Source organism: Perognathus longimembris, chromosome 28 (assembly GCF_023159225.1).
Source record: "Perognathus longimembris pacificus isolate PPM17 chromosome 28, ASM2315922v1, whole genome shotgun sequence".
In the NCBI taxonomy this organism is placed as follows: Eukaryota; Metazoa; Chordata; class Mammalia; order Rodentia; family Heteromyidae; genus Perognathus; species Perognathus longimembris.
In genome coordinates this window covers 38411900-38434964 of record NC_063188.1, presented here as the reverse complement: position 1 = coordinate 38434964, position 23065 = coordinate 38411900, and the positions used below count along the sequence as shown (strand labels likewise).

General features: G+C 40.5%; 2 protein-coding genes across 6 annotated transcripts in view; one reads left to right on the top strand and one right to left on the bottom strand.

Moving 5' to 3' along the window:
- Bex5 (brain expressed X-linked 5) overlaps positions 1-23065 on the top strand; it is an 851362-nt gene that overhangs the window by 79804 nt on the left and 748493 nt on the right. The window lies entirely within an intron of this gene.
- Armcx2 (armadillo repeat containing X-linked 2) lies at positions 5129-10187 on the bottom strand. 4 transcript variants are annotated; one of them, XM_048336962.1, is made up of 6 exons: positions 10087-10187; positions 9762-9843; positions 9431-9490; positions 8817-8961; positions 8446-8502; positions 5129-7893 (listed from the first exon to the last, which is right to left on the bottom strand). In XM_048336962.1, exon 6 carries the CDS (start codon positions 7763-7765, stop codon positions 5618-5620), a length of 2148 nt encoding a protein of 715 aa, XP_048192919.1. In that variant the 5' UTR covers positions 7766-7893; positions 8446-8502; positions 8817-8961; positions 9431-9490; positions 9762-9843; positions 10087-10187; the 3' UTR covers positions 5129-5617. The 4 variants fall into 4 exon arrangements, with proteins under 4 accessions (XP_048192919.1, XP_048192921.1, XP_048192920.1 ...); XM_048336964.1 differs by lacking the exon at positions 10087-10187 and adding an exon at positions 9972-10083; XM_048336963.1 differs by having other exon boundaries at positions 9431-9843.

Here is a 23065-nt window from a genome sequence, read left to right as displayed (position 1 = left end):
AAAAAAGTTTTCATATTCTTTCTCTACCCACAGAATGTTATTATTTTCTCCAATACAGTCTTGAATCCCTATTATATTCTTTTCTGCTTTCTTTCTTTGTACTTATATAAAGTCATAATTATTTGTACGATACGTATGATTATTTGAATAATGGATATATACCACCAGGGATGGAAGGATGAGAGAGATAAAAAAAAAGATAATAGAGAAGGTGAAATGATCAAAGTATGTTATAGGCAAGTATGAAAATGTCACAATGAAACTCATTACTTTGAACAACTAAGATATATAAAAAGGTAAGTATAGGATAAATACAAATTTAAACTTCTATGATGGTAGGCATTGATATCTTTTTTTTTTTGGCCAGTCCTGGGGCTTGGACTCAGGGCCTGAGCACTGTCCCTGGCTTCTTTTTTGCTCAAGGCTAGCTAGCACTCTGCCACTTGAGCCACAGCGCCACTTCTGGCCATTTTCTGTATATGTGGTGCTGGGGAATCGAACCCCGGGCCTCATGTATATGAGGCAGGCACTCTTGCCACTAGGCCATATCCCCAGCCCCGGCATTGATATCCTTGATGTCACACTTCGCATGAAGGCATTGGAGTACAGTAAGTAAATAGACAAATGAACTGAGATGTAAATCAAACTTACATTGGAATTTCATATACAGAGGGGTTACAGTTACATATGTAAGGTAGTGAGTACATGTCATATTTGTTACCCCTCATTTTTCTCCCACCTTCCCTCTTCCCCAATCTCCCTCACACCACAAGTTGTACAGTTAATTTCCAACATGTTGTCTTGTGAGTATTGCTGTTGCATTGGTTAGGCAAGAGTTTCTATTGTGTATTCTAATGTGTATATTTTTGTTTGAATGCTCTTTTTCAGATGATACTTAGGGTTGAATTCAGAGCCCCATGCTTGCTAGACAGGTGCCATGCCTCCAACAATTTTTGTGCTAGTTATTTTGTTGAGTTAGAATCTTTCTTCCTGCCCAGAAGCATACTTCTCCTATTTTTCACTTCCCTGGGATTACCTGCAGCTATTGATTGAGAAGGGATTTTACAAACTTTTCATTGCAGGCTGACCTTGAACCACAATCTGCATCACAGCCTTTCAAGTAGCTAGAATTGCAGGTTTGTGTCATTGGTGTCTGGCATCTGTTTGATTTCTTTTAAAACTAAAATTATTTTTACTGACATTTATATATTAAATTTAGAATTTAGATAATAATATGGTGCTATGGAATTCATCCTGTTTATCCCTACCTGGTTGTGGGCTTGTGTGTGTTTTCAGATTTACTCATGTTAGTCTGTGCACATCTAGCCTATTCTCTACTTAAGCATAATGGACTAGTGATCACCTAAATTTAATCACCTACATTAATTTACTTCTTTATTTTCTTAGAAATGGAATCTGTTCTGCTTTCAACTCCCCATTACTTCAAGTACTGTAATTAATATCCTCATGCATATCCCCTTAAGGACCAATGTGTGAAATGATCTGTAATACATATATAAAAGCAATAGGATTGTTGGGCCACAGGGTATATGTATAATTAATTTAAGTACTGCAAGACTGCTTTTTGGGATAGCAGCTCAAGCCTAAACTACAGCCAGCAATATTTTCCTCTATCTCCACATTCTTAGCAACAATTGATATACCCCAGCTTTGTAGTTTGGACAGTAGAATTGATATAAATGTATTGCATTTTAATGATCATTTATCTGAATAATGACTTGAACATCTCTTCAGCTACTTGTAAGAATTTTGTTTTCCACTTCCCAAGACATGATTTGCATATATGTCACCAATTTAGGGTAGTGAGTTCTTCTTTTGTTTTGGATTTGCAAAAATACTGTGAATATGTTAGCTATTAGTTCCTCCCTAAAGAAATTAAAAATCGATTTTTCTGTTATCAATGAACTTTGATCATGGCATCCTTTGCTGTACCGAAATTATTTTTATGCAACCAAATTTGTTAATGTTTAGTCATTTGTCTTGTGATGTCTACATTTTTTTTATGATGCCAAACATCAAACCTAGGGCGCTGCAGATGCTAAGTAGATGTTATATCAGTGAATTACATTCGCAGTCTTCTTTTCTAAGGTATTGTTTAATTCCAGGATACAAATATATCTTCATATATTCTTTCTCTGTTAATTTCATACATTTTGCTTTCATCTTCACATCCTTTACTCTCTACAGTCCCAATTTATACTTGGTACTAAGGAATGGCCCAGTTTTATTTGTATTTGAATGGTGATAGTCTTTCTGATACCATATACTAACAGTCCATCTTTTCTCCATTGACTTTGGGTGACAATGTTGGAGTATATTGTTTCTTTAAGTCTATCTTTCTAAGACTATCCATTTGTCTACTTACATTTTTCATCTTACTTTTATTACTAGAGCATGGCACCGATAGTACATCCCAAATGACTTTTGCACTAGTTCTCTCAGCCTTCTTTGTAGGTAGATTGGGACTATATGACTAACTACAGACAAGATATTAGATATAAAAATAATGTGAATGACTTCTGGACCAAGGTAGTTACAAAACAGTATAAAAGCCAGGCATTGAGGTGGAAGAGTCACAAGACTGGAGAAGACTAGATCCTTGATTCTGCAGATTTGAGTATTCTGGATATATTTCGTACAACATAAGAGTCTCTCAGATTTGACTCTCTAGGTTGGCTTCGAATCATGATCTTTGAATCTCAGCCTCCTGAGTAGCTAGCATTAGAGGCGTGAGCTATAACTTAGGACCTTATACATAGTGAATAACTTTTAAGGTCTCTATAAAAGTTCGTTACAGGGCTGGGAATGCAGCTTAGTGGTAAAATCCTTCCCTAGCATGCAGTAAGTCCTGCATTCGATTTCTCAGTACTGCATAGACAGGAAAAGCTGGAAGTGGCTTAAGTGGTAGAGTGCTAACCTTGAGCAAAGGAAGCTCAGGGACAGTGACCAGGCCCTGGCAAAAAAAGTAAATCAGGGTTCCTTTAAATTTGTTATTGACAAATAGTTTCTACATTTGTGGGGTACAACATGATTTTTCTAATGTGTGTTTACATTATGGAATGGTTAAATCAATCTAATTAACATATACATTACCTCACATAGTCATTTTTGGTTTGGTCAGAACAGAGTAATTTTCAAATAGTTTAGTGTACTAACTAGTCACCATGATTTAGAGGGACCTGGGGTTTGAAAGCAGAACCTAACACATGCTAGGCAAGCATTCTATCATAGAACTACATCTCTACCTCCTCTCTATTTATGATACACACACACACACACACACACACACACACGTCAGTTATGTCAGTTGTGAGGCTTGAATTGAGTGTATTGTCCCTGAGCTACTGTGAGCCACAGTGCTAATTCCAGTTTTGAGTGGTTAATTGGAGTCTCACAAGGGCTTTTCTTTCTGGGCTAGCTTTGAACCACAATCCTCAGACCTCAACCTCCTGAGTGGCTAGGATTACAGGAGTAAGCCACCGGTGTCTGACTATACTTCATGAATATGAATAAAACACACCATGTGTTGTTAGTCAAAGTAGGGTGTTACACACGTAAGTTTCTTCTAGTTTTCCTCTCTTGGAAACAATAATGAATAGATTTGTATATCCCTCTGTGTATAATTAGAATATTTTCTTAGGGAAAAATTAAAATGTTTACAACTAAAATGTTTAGATAAATAGCACATATATCTTTAAAGCTTCTTAGGAAGATCAACAAGTTTTCCTCCAGTAGAAAACACCAATTTGTTCTCTATCTATCTATGGTTCTATTCCAGTTCCTATTTCGAGTTCTCCCATAACGTACCAATACATCTCCATAAAATTTAAGACTAGGCTGGGTATATGCCCTAGTGGCAAGAGTGCTTACCTCATATACATGAAGCCCTGGGTTCAATTCCCCAGCACCACATATACAGAAAACGGCCAGAAGTGGTGCTGTGGCTCAAGTGGCAGAGTGCTAGCTAGCCTTGAGCAAAAAGAAGCCAGGGACAGTGAGTGCTCAGGCCCTGAGTCTAAGGCCCAGGACTGGCAAAAAATAATTAAGATGATCAGAAATAAAAGCTGTGCTTGGGAAACCCTCTAGGAATCTTCCTTTCTTTGCTTCATGGGCTAGAGATAGTAAGAAGGAAGATAGACTTGCTTTTAAGGTAACTCAGGAGTGATGGTAAACATTTCAAGAAAGGCCTTTCTTTTCTTTCAAAGGAAGGCCAACTTATACCTCTAGCCTTAGGAAGCCAGCCAGTAGTCTGTTCCAACACTCTGCCATGCTGATTTTTTTTCCCATTCCAAATAAGAGCTCATTTGGCAAATGTACTATCCCCATATAACTTTATGACAGCAGGTTCTTTCCCTCCCTTGCAACAGATCATACAACATTACCTCTTTATTGGTCCACAGTGAAGTGTCAGATGGCAGATCTTGGTGCTTTCCCATTCCTGTACATCTCCTACAATTGGCATACCATAACATTTCCTTTAGTAACAACTTTGTCTTACTTTTCATTTTTTTATTCTTAGTTTATTATAAATTTCTACGCAATGTTCTAGTTTCCAGTCTCTACCCCCATGGCCACTCCAGTTTCAGTACTTCTGGCACATTGCTGCCAGTTTATTGTTCCTTTTCTTTTTTTCATATACACATATATATATGTATACATATGAAACTATGTTTATTTATTTATTAGAAAGGTGATATACAGAAGGGTTACAGTTAAATAAGTCAGGTAATGAATATATTTTTTGGACAATGTCACACCTATTGTTGCTCTCTCTCAGTTTATTTTTCCTTTCCTTAATTTTTCATTTTTCCTAGAATATGTCCAAATATTTCAATATCTCATCTTGGGATTCAAAATCTTCTTTGAAAATTTCCTCATTCTGAATTACCATCTTTATTTCTCATCACTCCTCTCACAACTTCTTTTCCAAGCATACTATCCAAGCTTCCTATCTTAAGAACAGAGTTCCCACCTCCATGCCTTTCTTCAAGCCATTTCCCCATTCTGGACTGCCCTTCTATGTCACTTTTCAGTCCCATCTAAAGTGTACCCTTTTTTATTAAGGTTTTCTCAGAAAACTCTGCTTCACTTCATCAGACAGCATATATCTGACAACAAGCAAATGTTCAGGTACTGTTAGTTCTGTCTGTGTTTATGTTTGTTTTAATCATTTAAGCTAGCTTTTAATTCAAGCATGTGAACAATTTATTGTCATCTGAAACATACACTTTTATTGAGGATACACGAAGTCTTTGGTGGATATATTCAAGTCAAAACAAGCAGAGTAGGCCAATCATAGACAGGTTCACAATCAATTCACATAAAGGAACCAGTAAAAACATTCCATCCAAGCAGCAAATTAAAGTCACAAATGTGTTTTCAGTACAAGAGGACTATTTGGTATTCATAAAATGGTTCAGCTTAAAGCTGGTGACTGTCACAGATAACAACACTCTGGGTGATACATTATTCAAAACTGGCAGCTGAAAAGATCCCTTTAGTATCTGAACAAGCGGATAAATAGTAACTTCCAATTTTCAATACTTCCCGACCACAAAACCAAGAAATTCAAGTCATTTAAGAAAACACAGAGCAATTAGAATTTGTTCACTAACTTTATAACTTTCACTTTCACCAAGAGGTCATGATGATTTGCCAGGGCTCGGATTTTCTTAACACACACTCCAGATGTAGTGCATAAGTAAAAGAGGGAACCTTTGTTGAATTCTCTGTAGTTGAACACCTCTGCTCTTAGATTGTCATAGATAATCTCAAAGAGAGTGAGAGCATTAATAAGAATTTCTGATTCCACATAAGAATTATAGAGGGAACTAAATGATGATGGTACTTGGGTACTGAGAAGTTTTTTTAGCATATCTGGATTTTCGGCGAAATTTGAAAGTATTTTCAGTATCTCAACCTTGATTTTTCCACCTCCCTGAGATAACAATCGGAAAAAGTTTGCAATGGAATTGACGAGCAGATGCTGGTAGTCATTAGTAATAGTCATGTTTGTTAAAAATTTTAGTCCAACTACTTGTACTGCTGAATTCAGGTTAGAGGCCATGATATCATCCATCACTTTATTCATGTACACCTGCAACCGGCCCTGGTTTTCATAATTTTCACTCAGGTTATTCATGGCCATTAGGGCTTTTTCCTTAATGTGAGGATCAGTTTTGTTGATCATGTTTGCAATAATCGGGAGGCCTCCTAACTTGCGAATTGTCTCTTGATTACAGGAATAATTGGCATTGTTGCTCAGGGTGAGCAAAGCTACTTGTTGGATAAAGGGATCATCAGATTTCTGAAGCAAGGCAAGGACTTTCCTGAGATCCCGGACACCCAGAATCTCATCAATTTCATAAGGAAAGGGGCGTTTCTGCATTGCAACAGGTCTTTTCCCCCTTCCTCTGTGCTGCATCTCAGGTTCAGAGTCTGAATCTGACTCTGTGTCAGTCCACCCGGACTCCCCTTCCTCAGAATCAGGGACTTCTGCTAAGAAAGCCTGTCCTCCATTAGCAGAAGCTGCAGCGGCTGCTGCAGCCCCATCCCCAGGGCGGAACCCCATCCCTAATTCATCTACCTCAACCTTATTTTTCTTGTTCTTGCCCTTGCCTCCATTCCGGGACCTAGTTCCACCTTTGGCACCACCTTTGGGCACAGCTCCAGTAGCTGGCCCAGCCTTAGGTATAGCCCCAGTATGAGCCCCAGGGGTTGCTTTCTTGGCAACTGCTGCTGTTCTAAGGGTCCCTGAAGTCCCAGGAGCCTCTGTAGTCACAGCACTAGCAGGTGCTGCTGCTCCAGCAGGTGTTACAGGGATAAATGCCTCAGCCACGGCTACCGGTACCTTTCCTGAAGTCCTAGTGCCCTCAATAGGCACTGCCACCCGAGGAACTTCCACAACCTCTGCTGATGGCATGTGATAAGATGTTCCTGCCCTGGGAGGTGCTGCTGCCTTGCTAGGTGCTGCTGCCTTGCTAGGTGCTACTGTCCTGGGAAGCGCTGCAGCTCTAGGAGGTGCAGTTGCCCCCAGAGGTTCTGTTGCCCCAGCAGGTGCCCTGGCAGGTGCTGCTGCCCTGGGAGGCATTGCTCCCCCAGGAGGCACTGCTCCCCCAGAAGGCACTGCTGCCTTGGGAAGTGTTGCTGCCCCAGGAGATGGTACTACTCTGAGAACAGTTCCTGCCCCAGAAGCTGCTGCTGCCTTGGGAGGGGTTCTGGGCCCAGAAACCTCTGTTGTCCTGGGAGTTTCTGACACTTTGGGAGCATCACCTATCGTGGGGACCTCTGCAGCTATGACAGCCTCTGCCGCCCTAACAAGTGGTCTCACTGCAGAGGTTGCTACAGCCCGAACTACTGATTCAGTTTTAGGCTTAACCCCTACCTCATCTCCCTCCTGGGTCTGACTTCCTGTCCCAGTTTGAAATGCTGTGCTGGATACAGCTGGAAGAACTGCCTCAGATCCTGCCATATCAAGAGCAGAGGCTTCATCTTGGGCCTGGTCCTCTTCCCCAACACTTAGTGACATGGGGGAATTGAATTCTTGCCCAAGGTCAATTGTGAATCCAGTCTTTATCCCAGCTCTAGCCCTGGATCCAGTTCCTGCTGCAGCTCGGTTCTTGGGCTTAGCCAGTTTCTTCTTCTTCTGGTCTTTTCCCCTGGTATATTTGTAGACACAGTACCAGGCACTAGCCCCAATCACTATCCCTGCAGCTACACAGCCAGCATCCCGAACGCGACTCATGGTACAGCTGGGGTGATACTCTGATCCACGGTGTAGAACTGCCTGCCCAAATGAGATTAGTTCACATCAAAGTGCGGGTCTTCAGCTCAGGTCTTGAGTTCTGCCAAGGCTTTGTAGCTGCACAGGACCTAGGGGTACATGTTTGAATGAAGCTTAGCACACTGGCTCACTGTTTCTTTTCTTTTTTTTTTTTTTTGCCAGTCCTGGGCCTTGGACTCAGGGCCTGAGCACCTTCCCTGGCTTCTTCCCGCTCAAGGCTAGCACTCTGCCACCTGAGCCACAACACCCCTTCTGGCTGTTTTCCATATATGTGGTGCTGGGGAATCAAACCGAGAGCTTCATGTGTAGGAAGCAAGCGCTCTTGCCACTAGGCCATATTCCCAGCCCCTGGCTCACTGTTTCTAACAAGGCCAACTTAGGAATCTGGGGACACAATGGTAGGTGGGTAGTCTACCATCTAGACACAGGTGCCAAGGCCTGTATTTACTGATTTAGAGGCCCGGTCATATCTTCAAGAATAGGTTGTCCTCTCAGGGACAATGCCTGCAATTTCCCTGACCCTAAATGAGGGAGTGCAATGGTATGGAAGGCTGGTGGAGAGCAGGAAATCTCTGATTCTGCTTAGATGGTTCTACCCCCAACCAAATGGCCCTAGACAGTGCTCAAGCTCAAGCACATACCAGTTTGCTCTTTTCCACGGTGCCTGCAGGTACACAGCGCCTAAAAGTCCAATAGACCTATAGACAGATCACAGAAAGGGTGTTTTTGAGGCTTTGGTGGACAGATTCTGGTTATTTTTTTCTTGACTTACATTCCTGTGAGCCAAAAAGTCTCCCTCACCCAGCTTTTCCTTTTTCTCCTTACCTGTTTTCCTTACCAATTAACTAAAAAAGCAGATGCCACACCCCCTGTCTTGCACCAAAAAGTACTGGCTGGGCAGAGGTGTGGTAGAAAGAAAATGCAGTAGGATTCACTGGTTCAGAACTCTGCTCTGGTTTCTGCCACACCCACACCCGGGATTCCTCACCCAGTTTCCATGCCAAATACTAACCTTCGAAAATTCAGAGAGGCTTTTTCTCCTTCCTTCAGTTCAGTTAGAGCTTCAGGCTAAGGGTCGACGTGAAGGGCAGATACATGGACTGCAGACAGAATGCCTGGTGGACAATCAGCACCCAGGAGCGGAGTCCCAGTAATTGCTTTTGAGTTTTTATAAAACCAGAATGTGGAACGATCTCGCCTATAAATTCCTAAGAATTTACGGCTTTTCACTCCTGACATCCCACCCCAAAACCTGTACCCGTTTGCGTACAAGCTCTTCCCTCAACCCCTCCTTCCACTTTGCCCCGCCCCCGGCCGCCATTTCTTCCCGCCACACCCCTTCTCCTGCACCGCAGGCCACGGTGGGAGAGGGCGGGGCGAGGGTGCAGGCAAAGCTGGAGCAGCCGCGGCAGCAAGGGGCGTTCTCGCCAGAAAATTCTGTGATCTCCCTTCTATTGTCAGCCATTCTTCACTCCCCGGCCTCTAGGTCTAGCATCAGTCCGCAGAACAAGGGCTCTGGCTTCGTAGATTCAGAATCGTGATTTTCCAAGGCTTCTTTGCTCTGGGCTCCGCCTCCCACCCTCCACCCAAATCCTCCAAAAACCGCCATTTCTCCTTCTAGCATACCCGATTTCCTTTTTCACGACAAAAAAGACGAGGGTGAAGGGCTATGCGGGCCGGAGGTATCTGGAAAGCAGTGTTGGAGTCAGCGCGGCGATCTAATACTAGATTCACCTCCACCCACCCCCCATCTCCTGTGAAGCCCAGATAGCACCAAACCAGCCATCCCTCTTAGAGAAGGTGGCACACCCATTTCCTAGCACCCCCAAGGGGCTGGCCCGGGGAGGAGAGAGGGCGGGGTCGTTGGTAACGGGAGGTGTCAGAAAATCCAGGGTGCCAGTGAAATGTTCAGATTGTTTCCAAATTGCTTTCCCGCCCCCCATCACCCATTCCCAACCTCCCCGCTGGCCTTATATGCGCGGCTGCCACGTTTATTTCTCTTTGCTGCTCTGCAAACAGGACCGAGTATGGGTGCAGGCCTGAGTATCAAAAACAAAAGGGGTGAGGGAAAAAAAAACGACCAGTAGAAGAAGCAATCGGATTTTTCAGTGAGCGTTTTTAGACTTTTTTTCAGTCCTCCTCCCTGTGGTCGCCCACCCAAACGAACTGTATCGGAGGGCCGGGGGTCTGAATAGTCCACCCAGAGCGGGCGAGGCAGAGGCGTCCCCAGCCCTAGTCTACTCCTATCCAAGAAGTCCCAGGCCGTGTCTACATTCACCCACCTGCCCGGATCTGGGATAATTTTCTCCTCCTCCTTCTTCTCCTCCTACTTCTCCTCCTCTTCCTCCTCCTCCTCCACGCCCAGCCGTATGGAGTGCAACTGAGGAGGTTGGTACCCGATGGAAGACAAGGGCTGGCGGTCAGAGCTTTAAGTATCTTTGCCCACGTCAGCTTCTGGTCACGTGAGGGCTGCGTCGCCAGTAAGCTTGGATCCCCCAATTTCCACTCCCACCGAGAGCAGAAGCCCCCTCCTTTATTCCCACTCCCACCTCACCCCCACCACATCAGGTCCTGTCACTCATCCTTGGCTCTGTAGTCCAGGAGGCCCAAAGCACACCTTCCCCTGTAAGAATATGCCTTTCTCTGATTCCTGGGGAGGTGGTGCATCTTCTCAAAGAGCTATTGCTAACTTTTATTTTATTTTATTTGTTCTTTTGGACTTTTTTTTTAACCTTTTCCTGGGCTAGCAGATGCTCTTGCCTCACTCCACCTCCAACTCTTTATTAGTTACACCCTTTGCCCTTGCAGTTAAGTTTCTGCTCTGATAAAAATAAGGCATTGGTGTCACAAAGGACTCAAGGAATGAGTGTGAGAGATTTATACTTCTAGAATATTCCTGATTTGTTTTTAAAACCATTAACTCTTCTACAGGAAGAAAGTATTACAAAACTAGAATTAAGTGTAGGAGATGATAACAAAAGGCAGGCATGGTTTGTTAAAGAAAAAGAAAGACTATTTTCCATTTGTATAAAAAAGCATCATTAATTGTAGTTAATGTTACCACATAGAAATCGATTTCTATTGGTTGCATAGGAAATAGCTTCCATAACACACTGAGGTATTTGAACACCTAAAAACAAATTTTTTCATAATGAAATTAAACATATTTCCATATGATTTATAAATTGGTCCATGAGGATAGGTCCAGTTGTCCTATTTTATCTGTTTTGGGCACATGATATCCTACTTTTTACACCTGCTGAGATAGATTTTAAGTTAGATAAATATATGATCTTGTTTTGTCAGAGAAACTTACTTATTTAATATTTATAAAGCATTGCTGACTGCTGTGTGAATCTCCTGAAATCTGATGACTGTAGCCATAATAGTTTTGAATATCTGTCCATAGGTTAAGTTCTAGTTTAAGGAAAGCCAATAGTGTGAAAAGTACAGGACATTGCAATACTCCCTACACTATCAAGAGGGTGAAAAGTGCTGTCCTACGACTATTCCCTTTTATATTCCAGGCCCTCTATTCTCCCTGCATCCAGAAATCTGAGTGTTGGTGACTTCACAATTATACATGGACAGGTAGCAAAGGTGCTGGCTTTGGCCCTTGCTCTTTATCCCTCATATTCTAGTAATGGCAAGTAAACAATGTGTAGAAGAGATTTGTGTTCTCATCTACCCCTGAGGATTTTCATGAAGCTTGATTGGTTACTGGGCCTGCGTGCTGTGTGTCATTGTTCACAGTGTCCTTGGGAATGTTTATCCTAACATCATGAGCTAAGAAGTACACCTTGCTTCTTCTCATCTCTGGCCTCAACTCCAGGATACCAAGAAGAGCCTGACTTGCTTCAAGGTCACCACCTGCCAGTCTATATATACCTTGATGCTTACTCAGTCAAATATATACCTAGATTCAAGCAGTAGTCAGTACTTAATGGTTGTACTGACTAACATAGAATAGGCAGTCTTACCTGGCCAATGTAGTGGACCATCTGGAATTTGTATTTATCTCTTAGATTTATTTTATGACTGCATATGTGGGTCAGTGCAGTTTGGAAGACAGAATAAGAAGTCAGTCTCACCAGTCTCTTCAGGGATGTGTGACTCATTTCCCAGATATTATGTGACAATATAATGGGCCAAAGTGACAAAACTATGTGTGTAGTGGTATATATTAGGACTTTTTCTGGTAATATTCAAAGCAAGGCTGAAGATATAGTTCAATGGCAGAAACCCAATCTAGCCTGGCATGTTTGGGGCTCTGTGTTCAGTCTTCAGCACAAGAAAACAAATCAAAATAATAGGAAATATATAAAGAATACAGTGAAAACATCTTTTTCTGTCTTTTTCACTCCACGCCACTGCTAACAATTTCTACTTTGTTTTTATGCACATATTTACAAGTGAATCTGTACTTATTAATCAAGTTTCAAATTGAATGACAATAGTGAAAGAAATAGACATTGGAACTTGTACAATAATTGCAGCAAATCTGAAGACAAACAAGGAATGTTAACATCTTTTTTATTGTCAAAGTGAAGTACAGAGGGGTTACAATTTCATACATAAGGCAGTGAATACATTTATTATGCAACTTGTTACCTCCTCCTTCATTTTCCCCCCTCCCCCTCCCCATTTCCCTCTCCTCCCATGAGTTTTACAGTTAGTTTACACCATATAGTTTTGTAAGTATTGCTGTTGCATTGTTTTGTCTTTTTATCCTTTGTCTCTTGATTTTGGTATTCTCTTTCCCCTTCCTAGTTCCAATACACGTATATACAATATCCAGGCTCCTAAAATCAGTTACAGTGATATCCAGGGTAAATACACTGGAAGAGAATATGGAAAAAAAGAGAAAAAAAGAAGGGTACAGTTTCACATGGCATGTTGAAAATAACTACAACAGTGATATACCACTTGTTTCCATAACTTGAAGTTCATTTCTCTTAGCATCATCTTGTGTGTTCATACAGGCATAGCACTTGAGCTATGAATGTTTACATCTGAAAATTGAAATTTCCTCTCCAGGAATATGACTTGTAAACTTCATTTTACTCCATTCCATTTTAATATTTTTAATCAAATTTTGTAAATTTCTTCAGTAAAAAATTTGCTTTATGAGCTAAATTTTTCTCAAGTATTTCCAAGTCATTCTGGATCAAATGCTATTTTTTGAATTACAACTTCTGGTAGATAATTTTCTGTTTAAGAGGAAATGTATTATTGTATATTTATTGTGTTTGTAAATTTTTGTGACCTGTATTATTGCAATAATTTTTAAATGATGCTTTTGATTTGTCTAGGCATATGGCGTATCTCACTGTGTGAAGACCATCTTTAACTTCTGCTTTTGTAATTTTTATGTCTCTTCTTTTTTGAAGAAATTTGTGAATGGAGGTAAGTTATAAGTTCTGTGATGTTGGTAGCTCACAGGGAAGTAATGAATTTGCCAGATGAGTGAAGTTAGGATATATTCTTTATTAGGTTAAGAACATTTTCTTTGTAATTTAACCAATAATGAATAATTAAATTACATGTGAAGTTTTAATACATAAATGACTTTTCATCTATTTCTATTTTACTATTCATTTTTAAATAAAGAATTGTTCACTTTATCAAATGCTTTGACTGTAAGGGAATTTTTCATCACCAGTTTGATTTTGTAATGAATGATACACATAGACCAGTGTCTCTATCCTCCTCCTCCTCCTCCTCCTCCTCCTCCCCCTCCTCCTCCCCCTCCTCCTCCTCCTCCTCCTCCCCCTCCCCCTCCTCCTCCTCCTTCCCCTCCTCCTCCTCCTCCTCCCCCTCCCCCTCCCCCTCCCCCTCCCCCTCCCCCTCCCCCTCCCCTCCCCTTCCCCCTCCCCTCCCCTTCCTCTCCCTCCCCTCCCCTCCCCCTCCTCCTCCTCCTCCTCCGCCTTAAACTCAGGTCTGGAGTACTGTCCCTGGCTTCTTTTTTGCTACAGGCTAGCACTCTGACACAGTGCCACTTCTGGCCATTTTCTATATATGTGGTGCTGAGGAATCGAACCCAGGGCTTCATGTATAGGAGACAAGCAGTCTTGCCACTAGGCCACATTCCCAGCCCTCTCTATTATTCTTGTCACTCTATAGTTTATTCTCAAACATCCGGACATGTTGCGCTTAGTTCAAACTCTCCACCTCCCTCCTTGTGTTGGTTACAGTAAATACAAATGTTCTTACTAAAATTCACAAGGACCTACATACTATACTCAAACCTTGTTATATTTCTGCCTTATTTTCTATTGTTTTCTCTCACTAGTCATCTGACTTCCTTGATATATCTGGACTAGTTCCTTCATAGGCTGTTTGTGTTTGCCTGCATCCTGTCTAGGATGATCTTCTCCCATATAAGATCATATATTCCTTACTAAGTTTAGGTTTTCTCAAAGGCAAACTTTCTTCATGTTACATATATAATATATACATTACATGTGTGGTATATATTCATTGTACAAAGTAATCTCTTCATTGTTACATTTTCAAACCTATATGTAATATATTCTGATCATATACACACTCTATTATTCTTCCATTTCTCTTCTTCCCTTATTCTATATCCTTCTACTTTGCTAACAGTACTCCTATTATCATGGCTTTTATTTTTTTAAAGAAAAATTTCAGATGAAGATAAGCATGCAACACTTGTCTTTCTGAGTTTGGCTATTTTGCTTACCATAATGATCTATAGTTCCATCTATTTTTCTGCAAACAGACATTTTTTTTTTCTTCTTTATGGCCGAATAATACTCCATAATGTATATGTATCACATTTTCAAAGATAACTTTTTTTTTTTTTTTTGGCCAGTCCTGGGCCTTGGACTCCGGGCCTGAGTACTGTCCCTGGCTTCTTCGCGCTCAAGGCTAGCACTCTGCCACTTGAGCCACAGCGCCGCTTCTGGCCGTTTTCTGTATATGTGGTGCTGGGGAATCGAACCTAGGGCCTCGTGTATCCGAGACAGGCACTCTTGCCACTAGGCTATATCCCCAGCCCTCAAAGATAACTTTCTAATGAGCCATCTTTTCTAAAAGTTCAATCTATCTTGATTTCTGGTTATCTTTTCCTGCCTTTCATTTTTTCCTCTTTTGTGCTTAATCAGTATTCTATACATTTCGTTGATCTCGTTATTTGCTTTTCTCTTTCACTAGAATTAAGGGTCATGGATTAGAGATTGAGGACAGCTTTTCTCATTTGCTGTAGCCACTACATTGAGAACAATACCCAGCAGACAGTAGGTGTTCAGTAAATGTTTTGAATAAGTAAATAACTGAATAAAAGACTTCCCAACATTGAGCTGCCTTTGTAATCCAGAAATAAAGCCTACTTGGTCATAGCATATTACCAGATATATAAACTCTCAGAAAGTGATTGTCAGGTGATAAGATGTAGGGAACATTAAGATGGTCTTGAGTCTTTTATATAAAACTCATTAAGTCTTGAAAACTATTGCTTCTGATACATGCCTATAGAAATAATGAATCTTTTTTCTTAAATGAAAATAGTTCTATCATATCCAAAAAGAAAATGAATACATGTTTATGTGAAAAATAAGAATAACAGAATATTGTTAGCAAGTATGAGAATTTACTCCTACTCTGCTTCTTTTTTTTCTTATTTATTGTCAAAGAGGTTTACAGAGAAGTTACAGTTTCATACGTTAGGCCTTGGATACATTTCTTGTACTGTTTGTTATCTCCTACCTTATTCCCCCTCTCCCCCTTTCCCTCTCCCCCCATGAGTTGTTCAGCTGGTTTACACCAAATACTTTTGCAAGTATTGATTTTGTAATCATTTGTCTTTTTATGCGTTGTCTCTTGATTTTGATATTCCCTTTCACTTTCCTAGTTCTAATACCAGTATATACAGTTTCCAATGTACTCAGATAAGATACAGCAATAGTGTGGGTACAATCACAGGAAGGGGATACAAGAGGATCATCAACAATAGAAGCTACGGTTTCACACGGCAGGTTGAAAGTAATTACAACAGTGATATAACAGTCGTTTCCATAACATGGAGTTCATTTCACTTAGCATCATCTTATGCATTCATAAGGGCATAGCTATTAGGCTCTTGTGATCTTCTGCTGTGACTAGCCTAAACCTGTGCTAATTATTTCCTATGAGGGAGACCATAGAGTCCATGCTTCTTTGGGTCTCGCTCACTTCACTTAGTATAATTTTTCCAAGTTCTTCCATTTCCTTATGAATGGGGCAATGTCATTCTTTCTGAGTGAGGCATAAGATTCCACATTTTCCTGATCCATTCATCTAGTGAGGGGCATCTGAGTTGGTTCCATATTCTAGCTATGGCAAATTGTGCTGCGATGAACATTGTTGTGCTGGTGGCTTTAGTGTGGTCTTGTTTGTGGTCTTTTGGGTAGATGCCCAAAAGTGGGGCTGCTGGGTGGGGAGCTCTATATTTAGCCTTCTGAGGAATCTCCATACCATTTTCCAGAGTGGCTGAACCAGTTTACATTCCCACCAACAATGAAGTAGGGTTCCCTTTTGGCTACATCCTCTCCAACATTTATTATTGTTAGTTTTCTTGATAAAGGACATTCTTGCTGGGGTGAGGTAGAATCTCAATTTTTTTAAATTAAATTTTATTGATAAGGTGATGTACAGAGAGGGTATAGTTACATAATAAGGAAGTGAGTACATTTCTTGTCATATTTGTTACACCCTCCTTCATTTTTCTTTCCCTTCCCCAGTTCAGATAAGCATATATACAATATCCAGTATACCAGAATCATATACAGTGACCACAGGGGGTACATCAAAGGAAATTCACATAGTACATTAAACATTGACAACAGTAAAATCCTACTGTTTCCATCTCTTGGAGTTCATTTTGCTTAGCCTCATCTTATATAATCGTATGTATGTAGCTGTTGAGCTATTGTGCTCCTGGCAGGTCTATCCTAGACCTTTTTATGTTTATTTAGTAATTGTTTGGTTTTAGAGACATGATGTAAAGTCGCTGACCAAAATATGTAGAAATACCATTTGAAAAGAATTTTGTTGTTTTACAGATATGATCTCTACTGTTCTCCCCTCCCCCTCCAACAACCACATATCAGGGAGACCATGCGCCTTTGTCCTCTGTGCTCTAGGCTTGTCTAGTTCAACATTATTCGTTCAAGATCTGACCATTTCCCTGTGAATAATATTATTTTATAATTACTTTTTGCCATTAAGATTACCTTTATTTTAAATACACACAAACAAGAGATTGATTATCTAAAATCAAACGTAACACTTTTGAAAGAGACTTATTCTAAAATAATTGATTTCAATGACAAATTAAAAATTTACTGAGTAGTCTTATTTCTAAGTTTATCTTGCTGTTAATTTCATTAAACATATTGACTATTTTTTTCAGTAGGCAGACAATTATGTTTACTTTAGAGACAATATTTTTTGTTGGTTATTCAGTAGAATTCATTATGTTACCTAATAGGCACAGAATGGATTTTTCTATGAAATTATGTAGGATGTCATGTTATCTTCTCCATATTAATAACCTAATTGTATTTTCATATGTGCAAGTAAACTTTATGAGCAATATTCTTTGTTAGCTCTCTCTACTCGGGTTGCTGTTCACCACACATCAATGTTGTTTTGATTTGCATTTCTTTTATGGCCAGTGATGTAGAGCATTTTTTCATATGTTTTTTAGCCATTCTCATTTCCTCATCAGAGAAGTCTCTTTTTAAGTCTTTAGCCCACTTGTTGAGGGGGCTGTTGGTTCTTTGAGGTTTTGTTTTGGAAGAAGTTAATTTTTTTAGTTCTCCATATATTTTAGATATGAGGCCTTTGTCCATTGTATGACCGGTAAAGATCTTTTCCCAGTCTGTGGGCTTTCTGTTTGTCTTGCAAGCTATGTCCTTTGTCCTGAAGAAGCTCTGCAGTTTGATGCAGTCCCATCTGTCCATCCTTTCTTTGATTTGTAGCATTTCTGGGTCTTTGTTAAGGATGTTCCGTCCTGTGCCAAGGAGCCCAAGTGTTTCTATTACTCCTTCTTTTAGTACTTTCAGGGTATCTGTTTTAGTTTCGAGGTCTTTGATCGATTTGGAATTGATTTTGGTGCAGGGTGATATATAAGGATCTAGTTTTAGTTCGTTGCAGGTGTTGAACCAGTTTTGCCAGCAGCATTTGTTAAAGAGGTATCTTTCTTCCATCCTATTTTTTTTTAGCTCCTTTATCAAAGATTAAGTAGGCGTAGTTCTGTGGGTTCATTTCTGGTTCTTCAATTCTGTTCCATTGGTCTTCAGGCCTGTTCCGGTGCCAATACCAAGCTGTTTTTATTACTATAGCTTTAAAATACAGCTTGAAGTTTGAAAATTGATATTCCCAAACTCAACCATAAATATTTAAACCTTCTAAACAGACCCATATTCAGCATTGAAATAAGATACGGCAATAAGTGATCTCCATCCAACAAAAGCACAGGTCCAGATGGATTCACAGCAGAATTCTACAAGGTCTTCAAAACACAACTCACACCAATATTTCTCAAACTCATCAATGAAATTGAAAGAGAAAGTTCACTACCAAACACATTCTATGAGGCCATTATAACCCTCATCCCAAAACCAGGCAGGGGCTCATCACGGAAAGAGAACTATAGACCGATTTTCCTGATGAACATTGATGCAAAAATCCTCAACAAAATTCTGGCCAATCGACTTCAACTGGTCATCAAAAAAAAAAATCATACATCATGATCAAAGTGGATTCATCCCAGGGATACAAAATTGGTTCAATATACACAAGTCAATTAATGTAATCCACCACATCAACAGAAGCAAGGTAAAGAATCACATGGTTATATCTCTGGATGCAGAAAAGGCATTCGATAAAATCCAGCACCCATTTATGCTAAAAGCCCTGGAAAAATTGGGATTCCAGGGAACACTCCTGAATATAATAAAGGCAGTCTATGACAAACCAAGAGCAATCATAATTCTAAATGATGAAAAGCTAAAGCCATTCCCTTTAAAATCAGGAGCAAGACAGGGATGTCTGCTCTCTCCCCTCCTCTTCAACATAGTACTAGAATTCCTAACCAGAGCATTTAGGCAAGAAGAAAACATAAAGGGGATCCAAAGAGGAAAAGATGAGTTAAACTCTCTCTCTTCGCAGATGACATGATCCTATACCTAAAGAACCCCATAAACTCTACTCCCAAGCTACTAGAGCTGTTCCAAAACTTTGGCAAAGTAGCAGAATATAAAATAAACCCTCAAAAATCAACGGCCTTTCTATATGCCAATGACCTGAAGACTGAGGCCAAAATCAGGAAAGCAACTCCTTTTGCAATAGCCTCAAAAAACATAAAATACCTAGGAATAACCTTAACCAAAGAAGTGAAAGACCTCTATGATGAGAACTTTAAAAACATGAAAAATGAAATTAAGGCAGAACTAAAGAAATGGAAAAACCTCCCATGCTCCTGGATTGGGAGGATTAATATAGTCAAAATGGCAATATTGCTAAAGACTATCTACAAATTCAATGCAATACCCATTGATATCCCAACACCATTTTTTAATGAAATAGGGGAAGCAATCCAGAAATCCATATGGAACAATAAAAGACCCCGAATAGCAAAAACAATCCTAAGCAGAAAGAACAGTGCTGGAAGAATTATAATACCAAACTTCTGCTCTTTTTAAAAACTATATTTTTATTACATTTACTTGTATGAATGGGTTACCATTTTGCACATCAGCTTATGGGTACAATGTATCTTGATGGGTGATATGGCTCCTTTCATCATTCTCCCCTATCCCTCCCAACCCCACCTTTGCTTCTTTTTTTGGAACCCTTCCCATCTCTGGTTCCAGAAAATCTTAGGAATGCAGAGTTGAACATGAGTGATTCCAAAGAAAAGGGGTGGTGGGAGCAGGGAAATGCATGGGGCCATTTCCCAGAGAAGTAGAAATGGCGCAGTAGCCCAGGAAAAGATGGTGTGTCTTCCAATAAAGACAATACGTTTTCTCCATGTACAAATTAAAAAGAACAAAGAGTACTGTATTCTGGATGATGGTGGAGGCAGAGAGGTTGGACAGTATGATATAGGTCATCCTCTGCCTGACTAATAATGGCAGGAGAAATTTGAGATCAGAAGCCACCAGTGACATGGCTTTACCTGGTTAGGAGCCCAGGTCCTAAAGTCTGGGTCCAAATAGCTGCTCTTGCCCAGGTGGCAGCTTCCTGTTTCTTTGGAAATGACAACTGTGGCCACGGAAGGAGAAGGACCAAGAGGAAACCTGTCCCCATCCCTGCAGGTTAGCATGAGGGTTGGTGTTGATTGCAGATTCCTTGAGTGAGAGTCGAGGGTAGCAGCACAGTTTGCAAGATTGGGGACACTTTTCTGGTTCTCTATGGGGACATCAGAACCAAGCTTCTTTTTCATTCCACCCCTTGTGAAAGACAGGGCAGTGCCAGCAGCAGAAATGGTTGGCAGTGGTGACCTGAACATTTGGAGGAGAAGAAGCAGTTATCAAGTAGCAGAGTAAGGGTGACTGAAAGATGAGACAGGCTCAACTACCTAGGTCTAAATAGAAAAATTTCAGGGTTTGGACCCATTTAGGGATGTTGGAATATCCTTGGGACATTACTGTTTATTTCTGTATGGTGCTAGTCTAGCTACTAGTGGTTGAGTTGGTGATGCAAAAGGAGAGACCTCATTTCCTTCTTTTCTCCCCCACCAACTGTCTCTTCTAAATTCAGCTTACCACAGCTTCAGAATCCCACCCACAAAACAGGTTCACTAGCGTAAGACTGTTTACTAAGTTATTAGTATGGGCTGTGCTCAAAATCTGTGGGCAAGGGCAACAGGACTGGTGGTGGGTGCTGGCACCTGGCTCTCATATGCCCATTGACCTGTGGTAAAGACGTAGTACAAGAAGAAACCATCAAATTTAAGAAACATTAATCCTGACTCTAAAATGCCGAGAACATACAGAAAACTGTAAGGAAGAAAATAGAAATGAGTCACCAATAATGACCACTCATTGTCTTTTTGTAAAACTGTGGATGTGGGTAATTAGTTTTATTGTACTTCTACTGTTCATGTTGCCCTGAAATTATTTTTCATTTTATGTTGCCAGATATGGCTCTATGTATATGTGTGAGTGTGTACATGTGTGTTAGAGAGAGAGAGACAGAGAGAGAGAGAGACAGACAGACAGACAGACAGACAGATGGACAGAGAGAGACAGAGAGAGAAACAGAGAGAGTATTGGGGCTTGGATTCAGAGCCTGAGTGCTGGCCCTTAGCTTATTCACTCAAGGCTAGTTCTCTATCACTTGAGCAAAAACTCTTCTTCTAGATCTTTGATGGTTAATTGAACACGAGAGTTTCATAGACTTTCCTGCCTGGGCTGGCTTTAAACTGTGATCCTCAGACCTCAGCCTACTGAGTAGTTAGGGTTACAAGTGTGAATTGCCGGCGCTGGCTTATTATCCCTATTTAGCTGGTTCTGTGTACTATCTGGAACACTTAATTTCAGCCTTACTAGCTCTGTAGCCTGTTCATGTGTGCAGTATACCAGGATATGGCCAACGTCTTCACAAACAAAGGGGAAGAAGAGGACTTGAGCTTCGCTCATCTCTTACTAGTTATCTCAGACATGCTCCCCCTAAGAAGCTAGTGTTTTTTCTTTTTAACCTAGAATCAAGCCTTCTATTTATATATACAACTTTCATGTGGAGAGTGCCTGTACAATTTAGTGAAAGTATGTTCCAGGTGTAATGAGATTCTGGACTAATACAAAAGTTTGAGGAGAATTTAGAAGCAGGATGTATGACACTGATCCACATAGAACAGGTTTCAGCAGACAGTAAAACTGATTGTATGACAAGCACGAGCGACTCATGTCTATAATCTTTTTTTTTGCTATTTTTTTATTAATTGAACATAAATTTTTTTACAAGGTGTTGTGCAAAGAGGGTGCAGTTACATAGTAGGGCAGTGTGTACATTTCTTGTGATATCTTACGACCTGTTTTTCTATCCCTTGTCTAGGTCAGGTAGACATATATGCAATATACAATGTATCAAGAACATATACAGTATTCACAGACTTGGTCTCTACTGTCTCTCCGTCTCCCTTTGTTAACAGTCATATATCAGGGAGATCATGCCCCTTTGTTTTCTGTGTTCTAGGCTTGTCTCACTCAACATTATTTGTTCGAGTTCTGACCATTTCCCTGCGAATAACAATATTTCACCATTCCTAATCGCTATGTAGTATTCCATTGTGTATAAGTACCATATTTTTTGGATCCATTCGTCTGTGGAGGGGCATCTGGGTTGTTTCCATATTTTGGCTATTGTGAATTGTGCCGCGATAAACATGGAAGTACAAATGTCTTTTTGATATCTTGGGTTTTGCTGTTTAGGATAGATGCCTAGGAGTGGTATGGCTGGGTCATAGGGTAGGTCTATATTGAGCTTTTTGAGAAACCTCCATACTGTTTTCCAAAGTGGTTGTACTAATTTGCACTCCCACCAACAATGGAGAAGGGTTCCTCTTTCCCCACAGCCCCTCCAGCATTTGTTGTTTCCTGAGTTCAGAGTATAGGCCATTCTAACTGGGGTGAGGTGGTATCTCAGGGTTGTTTTTATTTGCATTTCCTTTACTAGCAGGGATGTTGAGCATTTCCTCATGTGTTTCTTTGCTATTTTTATATCTTCTCTTGTGAAGTCTCTCTTTAGCTCTTTTGCCCATTTCCTAATAGGTTTATTGGGCTTGGAGGGGCTTAGTTTTTTGAGTTCTCTGTAGATGACCGATATCAGGCCTTTGTCTGTTGCTGTGCTGGTAAATATCCTTTCCCATATCATTGGCTGTCTTTCTATTTTGGTGGCTATGACCTTAGCTGTGCAGAAACTTTTTAATTTGTAGTAGTCCCATTTGTCGAGTCTTTCCCCTATTTGTTGTGCCCCTGGGACTCTATTCAGGAAGTTCCTTCCTGTGCCTATAAGTTCTAGTGTCTTTCCTACTCTGTCCTTCAGTAGTTTCAAGGATTCAGGTCTGATGTTGAGGTCCTTGATCCATTTTGAGTTGATCTTGGTGCATGGTGATAGGCTTGGGTCTACTTTGAATTTTCTGCATATGGCTGCCCAGTTCTCCCAGCACCAGTAGTTGAAGAGGCTATGTTTATTCCATTGTATGTCTTTAGCTCCTTTGTCGAATATCAGTTGGCTGCAAGAGTGCGG

Coding starts and splice junctions, on each gene's coding strand:
- Armcx2 (XM_048336963.1), bottom strand. CDS start 7,765: ATGAGTCGCGTTCGGGATGCTGGCTGTGTAGCTGCAGGGATAGTGATT.